The 12,207-nt window shown below is 41.8% G+C and overlaps 1 protein-coding gene across 1 annotated transcript; it reads right to left on the bottom strand.

The window, feature by feature from the left end:
* Positions 1–3,602: 3,602 nt before the first annotated feature.
* On the bottom strand, positions 3,603–4,547 carry LOC142483622 (olfactory receptor class A-like protein 1). Its single transcript, XM_075583638.1, has one exon. The coding sequence runs from the start codon at positions 4,545–4,547 to the stop codon at positions 3,603–3,605; it is 945 nt and encodes a 314-aa protein (XP_075439753.1).
* Positions 4,548–12,207: the final 7,660 nt, after the last annotated feature.

Here is a 12,207-nt window from a genome sequence, read left to right as displayed (position 1 = left end):
TGATTGACTGTACCCTCTAGTTTTAAACCTATGTTTCATTTCAGTTGCTCTCATTTCATATGTTGCAGGATTCGAACAGTTGCGTTTAAGGCGAATGAATTCGCAAATCGGTACTCCTGAAATTTGGTGTCTAGGATGGGAGCTCGAAGCATGTAGGATTGCATTAGTTGCAGTCTCCTTCCTAAAAATGTCAGTGCTCAGGTGTCCATCAACATCAATTTTGATACATAAATCCAAGAAATCAATTGAACTAGAACTATGTCTAGAAGTTAACTTAATATTCAGGCTGTTGTGGTTGAGCACATCGACAAACAAACCAAAATCCTCCGCACTACCCTGCCAGAGGATCAGGATGTCATCGATGTACCTCAACCACAACAGAACCTGATCCGTCATTGCAGTATTGGCCTCAGTTAAAACCACCTCCCGCTCCCACCAACCTAAAAAAAGGTTGGCGTATGAGGGGGCACACGCTGCCCCCATAGCGGCTCCCCTAAGCTGAAGATAAAATGTATTCTTAAACAAAAAATAGTTGTGTGTAAGAATAAAGGACATCAACTCCATCAAAAAATCCACTAAAGAGCGTGATAAATTTGTCATAGATAGAAACATGTGTGACGCTCTGAGACCATCCTGGTGATGGATCGAGGTATAAAGTGCCTCCTCATCGCATGTAACTAAAATTACATTGCCATCAACCATGATTTCATTCAGTCTAGACAGGGCATCCATGGTATCACGAAGGAAGGTTGGTAAGGTCTCAACTATAGGATACAAAAAAGCATCAGTAAAGCGGCAGATTGGCTCACTCAAACCCCCTATCCCTGCCACAATTGGCCTACCAGGAGGGTTCAGGGTTTTTTTGTGTACCTTCGGTAAAATATAAAACGTGGGTACAATCGGATATTTAGACATTAGACCCTTGCTGATTTGAGATGTTATTGTACCCTGTGAACATGCGTTTTCCAGGATACAATCTAATTCTAACTTGAACTTGGCTGTTGGATCTGAGCCAAGTTCAGAGTAACACTTGGCATCTCTCAGCTGTCTAAATACTTCTTTCTCGTATTGCATTTTGGGCCAAATCACCACGTTCCCACCTTTATCTGTTGGTATAATTTCTACTGTAGATATTTTGCTTAAATCAGTAATTGCCCTCCACTGCGAACCAGATAGATTGTTTAAACCTGTTTTCTTGGGTAAATTGAGTATATCCTCAGTTACTAAATTTGCAAAAATTTCAATAAATGAGTTAGTTTGTATTGGAGGACAGAATATTGATTTAGGTTTAAAATTTTATACCAGACTCAACTCATTAACAACCCCCGTGGAGACGAATGAAGATGAACTAACATCCTGAAGTAAATCTAACTCCTGCGTATTCCAGACCGTATCACCCTCACTTCCAATCTCCTCACTACTTGGTATTTTATTAAAATGTTTGGTGAGGAGCAGCTTACGACAAAATACGTTCAAATCCTTGATCCAATCAAATTTTTAACATAGAGTGTTGGTGAAAAGGTAAGGCCCTTCCGAAGAACAGAAACCTGCTCTTCGGACAGGTCCACATCTGTTGGATTTGTTTATTAGTTGTTGTCTTTTAGTTTCGGACAGGTCCACATCTGAAAGATTAATTATTGTTTATTCATCACTTACCACTTGGCATGCTTGCCCTTCCTCCTCTGTAACCGTACCGCACTCTGTCTCTTAGTTGACGACTTCCCTCGCCTTGTCCTCCTGGCGGCTGGTTTTGTCCAATAATCTGTCCTAAAAAAGATGGACCCGCATCTCCTTCAGCTGAGTGCCGGGAGTCGTAATCTGAGGAGTCCATGTCGGTACATGTAGCACCGGATACAGTAGCTGTATTAGTTGGTTGTTGGGATCTTGATTTTTTCGTAGATCTTTTACCACGTTGCAAATTATAAACTTTGTCGTCTGTTTGGTAGTCAGTAGAATCACTTTCATCTTAATTTCATTCTCATATTTAACGATGTCTTCCTCTATTGGTGTTACATGCTGCAAATCACATGGATCAAGGTTCTTATATAATGTCTCTATTTCAAGAGAAACTTCATTGAAAGTGTTAGTATCATGTTCGATAAGCATGGTCATTAGTTCAAACGAACAGTTGTTTAATACACCCTCCCATCTGACTTTGTGATTGGGGTCACTGAATTGAAAGGCAGGAAAAGTCTTAATTCTAAGGTCCCTTGGTATTAATTTATGATCAAGATATCTCTCAAGGGCAGTCTTGTTCCACCATGTTCTAGCACGCTTACGCATCAATGTATTTATAAGTTTGATGTTATCTTTACCCATGGCTGACACCGATTGGGGTGCCTGAATATGGCTGACATCAGCCATAAAAAAGATCTCATCAGCATTTTTTAACCGTTCTTGCTCTTTGGCATTAAAATCCATCATTAATTAGACCAAGAAATTAAACTATAAAATAATATTGTATTGGTGGAGCTGGTATTCTAAGAACACTGTTAGACAGAAACAATATATGACATACACAAAAATGAGTACCGCATCTACAACCAAAGAATAAATGCAATGTCTAAACCTTATAATTAACAGAAAAATAACTGAAAAAATAATAGAAAAATATCTGCTAGGCGGTGCTAGAGGAATAAATTAGATATAGAAACACAGAAAAAGAAACATCTAAAAAGCACTCAGACAAATTATGCAAAATAATAATAGTAATTTATTAAATCAAAATAAGATGAAAAACAAACAAACTGCTAGTTGAAACCCTGCCTGACTGAACAAAATAAATTTAAATAGGACAACCCCAAAAAAGAAAAAAACCCTTAAACTACCATAAAAAAACCCATAATATGATCAAAACCTCAGAACATGTAACCACTATGGGGACAAAGTACCCATAGTGATCCACAACCGGCCGGTCGTATAAAGGAGATAATGAACAAAAAAAGGAAACCAAGAAAGGAAAATAAGTTATAAACCTCTAAAGAAAATAAATAAACTAAAAATGGTAGAATGTAACGGGCATACTATGCTAGTGTACAGGGCACTATAGTAGGAAGACCTATAAGCATGAAACTATGAATATAGTACATGACAGTAACAAATATTAATAGAAAGGTACTTCAGTGACCCAAAACACAAATATCACAGATGACATATAGAGGAGAGAGACCCATAAGGATGAAAGCAGTATAATGACTGCAAATGGTAATAGTATATGAAGATACTCAGCTCCTGTATGACTGTGGTGACTGAAAATATGCAGATGCACTTTCCCCCCTGCAGATGCACTTACCAGAACTCCCTCCTACTGTCTCTGTACGTTCTCCCTACCTACCAATTAGACTGTAAGCTCCTCGGAGCAGGGACTCCTCTTCCTTAATGTCTAAAGCACTTATTCCCATGATCTGTTATTTATATTATCTGTTATTTATTGGATTACCACATGTATTACTGCTGTGAAGCGCTATATAAATAAAGACATACAATACAATACAATATCTATATATCGTTTTAACCTGTTAGCCTCCAATTAATGAAGAGAACATACAAAATACCCAGTCTAAGAACTTGACCCATAAGCTGCTATTTGGAAAGCTATAACGCTACATTTCCCCATTGCAGACACTTGACACGTTAGACTTTTCCATCTTTCTGAACCAGTTCAATGGAATCTTAATTTTCTTGTTGAAAGTCATGACCAGGAAAGGGCTTAGCATAGAATAGCAAGAAGACAGAAACAGCCGTATCTCAGGAAGTAGTTCCGGAAAACTGATCTGAGTGAGTGTGTAAATCATAATCAAAGTGTCGATTGAAAAGAAGAAAACATAAAGGGCAGACAACTTAATGATATTTTTAGACGCCTTCTTATCTACTGATTCTCGCGTGGCAGTTTTAATGGAGTGAAGATACTTGACCTGTTGTCCATGCCTTCGGAGAATGAACACAGTGTATGTGCTACTAAGAAGCATTAAGGCAATTAATAAGAAGTCATACCCGTGAATCACAGTGCTGAGAAGTTCTTGAAAGACAGGTTCCATACGTCTGAACAAACAGCTGCCCACCCTGTAGAAGGGAACCGTCCCATTGACAAGAGCAAGACCACTGAAGGGGATATATATGTTTATAACTGCATTGCCCAGCCAAAAGGCAGCCAAGGATGGGAGAATGTAATTAGACACTTTGGTTTTCAAGGACTCCCATCTGGATGTTGCAGGAGCCATAACAATGGCCTGAAACACACTCAGAAGACAGGTGGCAGAGATTGACATACCACGCAATATCCTGTATGTATAGAATATGGCAATGCAGCCAAAGTCATCCAATATATTATTGTGTCCCAAATATGACATTATCTGTGGCGATCCTCTGGTAAGGAGGATCATCATGTTGGAAAATGCTAAGCTGCAGAATATTTTATCTACCGGCTTCATCTTCTTCTGGATCTGAGTGATGTGAGTGTAAGCTCCTAGGACAATGATGTTTCCCAAAACCCCAAGAGAAGTCTGCAGGATGAAGGCTGCCAATTTAACTGGGACACTGAGATTCATCCTGTTATCATTCCTGATACCTTTGTGGGAATACAAAAGGAAAGCATTAAATATATATATATATATATATATATATAAATATATATATATATATATATATATATATATATATAGATTTATTGCTGTTGTGTCACCCATTTACTTCATGTCCTGACTAAAATGTGTTTCATAAGAAGATAGCACTCACCCTTCAAATCGTCACTACACTACTTTTCTTTAGAAAATACAATAAAAGGAAAATATAGTACACAGTGACTATAAGTAAGAGTCGCTCTCTTTCTGTCTTTGTCTCTCATTCTCTCTGTATGTGTGTTCTCTCTCTCTTTTTGTCTCTCTCATTCTCTCTCTCTCTGTCTCTCTTTCACTGTGTGTCTCTCTTTCACTGTGTGTCTCTCTTTCACTGTGTGTCTCTCTTTCTCTGTGTGTCTCTCTTTCTCTGTGTGTCTCTCTTTCTCTGTGTGTCTCTCTTTCTCTGTGTGTCTCTCTTTCTCTGTGTGTCTCTCTTTCTCTGTGTGTCTCTCTTTCTGTGTGTCTCTCTTTCTCTGTGTGTCTCTCTTTCTCTGTGTGTCGCTCTTTCTCTGTGTGTCTCTCTTTCTCTGTGTGTCTCTCTTTCTCTGTGTGTCTCTCTTTCTCTGTGTGTCTCTCTTTCTCTGTGTGTCTCTCTTTCTCTGTGTGTCTCTCTTTCTCTGTGTGTCTCTCTTTCTCTGTGTGTCTCTCTTTCTCTGTGTGTCTCTCTTTCTCTGTGTGTCTCTCTTTCTCTGTGTGTCTCTCTTTCTCTGTGTGTCTCTCTTTCTCTGTGTGTCTCTTTCTCTGTGTGTGTCTCTTTCTCTGTGTGTGTCTCTTTCTCTGTGTGTGTCTCTTTCTGTGTGTGTGTCTCTCTCTCTGTGTCTCTCTCTCTATGTGTGTGTGTCTGTGTGTGTGCGTGTGTGTGTGTCTCTCTGTGTGTGTGTCTGTGTGTGTGTCTCTGTGTGTGTGTGTGTCTCTGTGTGTGTGTGTGTGTGTCTCTCTGTGTTTGTGTGTCTCTGTTTGTGTGTGTATGTTTGTCTCTCTCTCTCTCTCTCTCTCTCTCTCTCTCTCTCTCTGTGTCTCTCTCTCTGTGTGTGTGTCTCCCTCTCTCTGTGTGTCTCTCTCTCTCTCTCTCTGTCTCTCTCTCTCTCTCTCTCTCTCTGTCTCTCTCTGTGTCTCTCTCTCTCTCTCTGTGTCTCTCTCTCTCTGTGTGTGCGTGTGCCACTCTGTGTGGGTGTGGGTGTCTCTCTCTCTGTCTCTCTGTCTCTGTCTCTCTCTGTCTCTGTCTTTCACCCACACTCTCTCTCTCTCACACTCTGGATCTCTTATTAACCCTATATATCTTAACTGCCCTATACCTACACCGAAAGAACCTATACTGCTTTCTTCCACATCTAACTCTCGAGCTTCACACGGAAGAAATCGGAATCCCCCCTAACCCAGAAGACAGGCAGGGAACACCTCCCCTCCAATGCATAACATTGTGGGAATGAGGGTACCTGGACATTGAAGGACAGCGGATCAGGCAAGATCCCAGATGGGATTGCTGCTTTAGATATTGTGACGCAGGGGCGTCCAGGCACTAGTTATGGGGTTCAGGAACATACACACACACACACACACACACACACACACACACACACACACACACACACACACACACACACACACACACACACACACACACACACACACACACACACACACGTAACAAGGACTAATTGTAGTATAATGTAATACAATAAATCAACTAATGTCAAAAAAGAATGTTCTTACTAGCAATTTATTCGTTTTTTTTAAAAAAGCGGGGCTGGGGGAGGGGCTAGGTGGTGAGTAGATCTTTTGGTGATTTGTCGAACACTATATATATATATATATATATATATATATATATATATATATATATATATATATATATATATATATATATATGAAACCAGGTGTCCCACCAAGGAGACAAAAAACAGCACTCAAGGTATATTGCAAAAGTGTATTTGAAAAAAAGCAGGCACATATAAATCCAATGTTTCGGTCCTGTATAGGATCTTCCTCAGGGGTGTGCTGGAGAACACTGCCCAAGGAAAACATATATACCCATCACCCACCTGTGTGCATAATCAAGAACCAGCTGATTAGAATTAAAAACGGGTGTACTGTAGGCGCATGGGAGCCCTGTCATCACTGTGCAGCAGCTCAGCCTCACCACTCCTCTGTTTACACTTAGCTACCAATGCCAGACACACCGCACATGTGCGCCTGCGGGTGGAGCCAGTGAGCACACCAGTCATTCTAAGGCATCCCCCGTTGCCATGGTGACGCAACTAAAGCGTCTGTAACCATGGGAGTGTAGGCAGAAGCAGACTGCAATAGGGAGCAGGGGCACTGTGCCGTGTGAACATGATGACGTCACATCACCAGCAGCAACAGGTCCTGTAACCAAAATGAAAGTGCAGTATTAAAAACACATGAAGAGGTGAAAATATATACTCCAGATGCACAGTATTAATAAAAATCACTATCAATAGTGAAACAATAATATATATACTAATATCACTCTAACATGCTACCAAGAGAAATGAATAGTGAATGCAGATTTGATTGTAAGAGTTTGAAAAAGCAGACATAAAGGAAAGGAAGGAACAGGAAGGGGGAGTGGAGGAAAAGGGGAAGAGGGAAAGGGGGATGGGAGGGAATGGGAGGAGGGGAAAGGGGAAGATGGAGGGAGGGAAAGGGGGGGGGAAGGGTCAGAAAGGGGGGAGGAGGGGAAGGGGTGCTAAGGAGCAAAAATGGGGTCACATAATAAGGCAAAAATAAGCCCAAAGATGAATACAGAAATGGATAATTCTAACTACACAGAGGTAATAGATCCCCAACTTTAACTCATAAATGTATCTCCCTACAGTGATACTACTGTTGCTACAAAAAGCAACCCAGTTTAAAATCCTCATTAAGTCCTCTGGGTGCCATAGTATCAAGTTCATAGATGAGCCTTGTTTCCAATTGCAGTAATAATTTTCCTCTGTCACCACCACGAATGGACGTGTGCGCTTGCATAATAAACATGCACCTAGGCGTTGCAAGGCTATGCTTAAAGTTTTTTAAGTGCCTCGCAACTGGTTGCAATTTATGGTCCTCCAATCCAGTGTTGTCGGCCAATGCCTTCCTAATAGATGATCTATGCAGACTAATCCGCTCCTTTAGCATGCGCGTCATTTTACCGACATAATATAGTCCGCAAGGGCACCGGATAAAGTAGACAACATATCTACTTTCACAGTTCATATAGTCCTGAATAAGGCGTGGTTTGCCACTATGGGGATGTGAATACTGCGTGCCAAGAATAAGGTATTGGCAGTTGGTGCATCCATGGCATTTAAAGACACATTTTTTCTTACTCAGCCAAGTTGTAGGTTTACCATATTTTTCCACCGGGTCTGCCCTATTTAATGTATCGCTGATATTTCGCCCTCTTCTGTAGCAAAATAGTGGGGGACGCTCAAAATTCTTGCCAATGGTGGCATCATTCGCCAATATATTCCAGTGTTGTTGGATCGACGTCTTAATCATTCTTGATGCAGTACTAAATGTACTAGTGACATGGAACCTATCTTGCTTCTGTGCATTCGAAGAGGGCAGCAGGAGCTGTTATCTGGGGACATCGTTGGCTCTCTTAAGTGCTGCATCAAGGTCCTTACATTCATATCCCCTCTCCTCAAAGCGTTTATACATTTTCATAAGGGCTTGATCACGCTCACCACTATCACTAGTAATCCGGCACACTCTAAGAAACTGGGAGTAAGGTAACCCTTTCTTAAGAGGTATTGGATGATGATGATGGCTGGTTGCCAGGAGGAGTTAATTCTTATCAGTATCTTAGAGTGTGCCAGATTACTAGTGATAGTGTGAGCGTGATCAAGCCCTTGTGAAAATGTATAAACGTTTTGAGGAGAGGGAATATGAATGTAAGGACCTTGATGCAGCACTTAAGAGAGCCAAGGATGTCCCCAGAGAACAGCTCCTGCTGCCCTCTTCGAATGCACAGAAGCAAGATAGGTTCCATGTCACTAGTACATTTAGTACTGCATCAAGAATGATTAAGATGTCGATCCATCAACACTGGAATATATTGGCGAATGATGCCACCATTGGCAAGAATTTTGAGCGTCCCCCACTATTTTGCTACAGAAGAGGGCGAAATATCGGCGATACATTAAATAGGGCAGACCCGGTGGAAAAATATGGTAAACCTACAACTTGGCTGAGTAAGAAAAAAGGTGTCTTTAAAGCTGCAGTTCAGTCTTTTTTTTTTTTTTTTTTTACATTTATTTTTTTACTTCAATAGTTTTGTGTGTGCAATCTCTAATTACCTAAAGAACAGTATAGCTGCAGCTCAATTCGTTTTCCCTGTATTGATAGGTCGTATTTTGGTGACATATTAAAAGCTGGCATTTGTTTATAATCTGCTTGACTGGCAGTGGAAGCTCATGAATATTCATGAGCATTCCTGTACTTACAAGTGCTAGAGGGAGGGCAGGGCTGACAGAGGGGTGTGCCAGGGCTTGTGACAGGACATGAAGGGGCAGTGCCTTAGCATATGGCTGTTAAAATAGAATACAAGAAAATTGGTCTTTCAAAGTTGTTTTTTTAAAAACAGAAAATGCTAAAAGTATTTTTTCTTACTACAGAACTGATTTATTAAAACAAACAAACATGCAGGATATTGACTGAACTGCAGCTTTAAATGCCATGGATGCACCAACTGCCAATACCTTATTCTTGGCACGCAGTATTCACATCCCCATAGTGGCAAACCACGCCTTATTCAGGACTATATGAACTGTGAAAGTAGATATGTTGTCTACTTTATCCGGTGCCCTTGCGGACTATATTATGTCGGTAAAACGACGTGCATGCTAAAGGAGCGGATTAGTTTGCATAGATCATCTATTAGGAAGGCATTGGCCGACAACACTGGATTGGAGGACCATAAATTGCAACCAGTTGCGAGGCACTTTAAAAACTTTAAGCATAGCCTTGCAACGACTAGGTTCATGCCTATTATGCAAGCGCACACGTCCATTCGTGGTGGTGACAGAGGAAATTTATTACTGCAATTGGAAACAAGGCTCATCTATGAACTTGATACTATGGCACCCAGAGGACTTAATGAGGATTTTAAACTGGGTTGCTTTTTGTAGCAACAGTAGTATCACTGTAGGGAGATACATTTATGAGTTAAAGTTGGGGACCCCACTGCCATCTATCACCTCTGTGTAGTTAGAATTATCCGTTTCTGTATTCATCTTTGGGCTTATTTTTGCCTTATTATGTGACCCCATTTTTGCTCCTTAGCACCCCTTCCCCTCCTCCCCCCTTCCCCCCCCCCTTTCCCTCCCTCCATCTTCCCCTTTCCCCTCCCCCATTTCCCTCTCCCCTTATCCTCCACTCCCCCTTCCTGTTCCTTCCTTTCCTTTATGTCTGCTTTTTCAAACTCTTACAAGCAAATCTGCATTCACTATTCATTTCTCTTGGTAGCATGTTAGAGTGATATTAGTATATTTATTATTGTTGCACTATTGATAGTGATTTTTATTAATACTGTGCATCTGGAGTATATATTTTCACCTCTTCATGTGTTTTTAATACTGCACTTTCATTTTGGTTACAGGACCTGTTGCTGCTGGTGATGTGACGTCATCATGTTCACACGGCTCAGTTCCCCTGCTCCCTATTGCAGTCTGCTTCTGCCTACACTCCCATGGTTACAGACGCTTTAGTTGCGTCGCCATGGCAACGGGGGATGCCTTAGAATGACTGGTGTGCTCACTGGCTCCACCCGCAGGTGCACATGTGCGGTGTGTCTGGCATTGATAGCTAAATGTAAACAGAGGAGTGGTGAGGCTGAGCTGCTGCACAGTGATGACAGGGCTCCCATGCGCCTACAGTACTCCCGTTTTTAATTACAATCACCTGGTTCTTGATTATGCACACAGGTGGGTGATGGGTATATATGTTTTCCTTGGGCAGTGTTCTCCAGGACACCCCTGAGGAATGTCCTATACAGGACCGAAACGTTGGATTTATATGTGCCTGCTTTTTTTCAAATACACTTTTGCAATATACCTTGAGTGCTGTTTTTTGTCTCCTTGGTGGGACACCTGGTTTCCTGTTATTTTTGTTGAACAAGCACCTATTTATTTGGAGCCTTTGAAGTGCCTGCTGTTATAATATATATATATATATATATATATATATATATATATATATATATATATATATATATATATATATATATATATTCCCCATTGATTGCTATCTTTAAGGGAGAAGCGCAGGGATTCACTTTTTGTTTTTCACAGGGGGTCTCAAGGAGCTGAACTGGATACATTTCAGCCCTGGGGACCCCCTGATTCCTGAGTTACAGGCCCTGGTATTGGGTGCCAGTATTTCTGCGAAGTTTTTTTTTTTTTCAACTTTGTTTTTATTAGTTTTTTGTGCATACACATCATAGAAAACAGAATGTTGTCAAGTGTATCAGGTATACACCAAACTTACAGGAATACTTTACAAGTAACGGACGAACATTGGGGGGACCACAGGACAGAACACAGACAGACTAACAACATCTAAGGACAAGGAAAAGAGGGGGGGGGGGGTAGGGATGGGGGGAGCGGCCTGGGAGAAGCGCTGGTTCCACGTTTTGCAGGAGTCCTTCACCACCACAGCCTTTGCTCTGCTCCAGTCCACCTCTCAGAGGAGCCCAGATCCGGTTCACATCAGATTTTCGTTGGTCGGTGAATTGATTCACCACTGTACCTCGGGGGGAGCCCTACTGTCCGATCGTCCCGTCCGGCTCCTAGCCCAACATCCAAGGAGAACCCACCTATCTCTATAAAAGCCATATTGTGGCCTCATTCATCCCCTGAATATCAGTCTGGGCAAGCCATAATGACCATACTTTTTCAAATTTGTCGGCTGAGTCGTTAACTAAACTCGTTAACTTCTCCATTCTGCAAATGAACCAAATTCTGTTTCTGATTTTATCAATAGAAGGAATCGCATTCTGATTCCACAGTGCTGCGGTCTCGCACCTCATAGCGGTAGCAAAATGTGCTATCAGCTTGTTACCCGATCTAGATACCTCGTTTGTAGGTTTACCTAATAAAAATAGCCACGGGTCCAGCTGAATTGTGAGCCCTAAAAAGATCCTCTGCAGCCAATCGCGGATCTGGGTCCAGACCGGCACTAATCTCGGGCAAGACCACAGCATGTGCACCAGATCCCCCTGTTCCCCGCACTGCCTGGGGCAGAGCGGGGAAGCCCCTCGGACAAATTTAGCTAATCTGATTGGGGTGAGATACCACCTTAATAATACCTTATATGAGTTCTCCTTCAATGTCGTGCATATGGAGCTCGAGGCCGCAGCTTTGAACACCGCAGCCCAGTCCTCGTCCTCTAGTTGTGTCTGGAGATCCTCTTCCCATTGTGTCACGAAACAGGGTTTGACTGTCCTGTCTGAGTCAGTATTCACCACCTCTCTGTACAACGCAGAGATCAGTCCCCGCGTGTCTGCTCCGTGCACGCAGAGCTGTTCGAATTTGGTCAGCGGTGGTCTCACCGGGTGTGCGTTATAAAATGCCCGAACCTGGAGGTA

Source organism: Ascaphus truei, unplaced genomic scaffold (assembly GCF_040206685.1).
Source record: "Ascaphus truei isolate aAscTru1 unplaced genomic scaffold, aAscTru1.hap1 HAP1_SCAFFOLD_3455, whole genome shotgun sequence".
Lineage (NCBI taxonomy): Eukaryota > Metazoa > Chordata > Amphibia > Anura > Ascaphidae > Ascaphus > Ascaphus truei.
The sequence above is the reverse complement of the archived record's forward strand: the minus strand, read 5'-3'. Positions and strand labels throughout refer to the sequence as shown.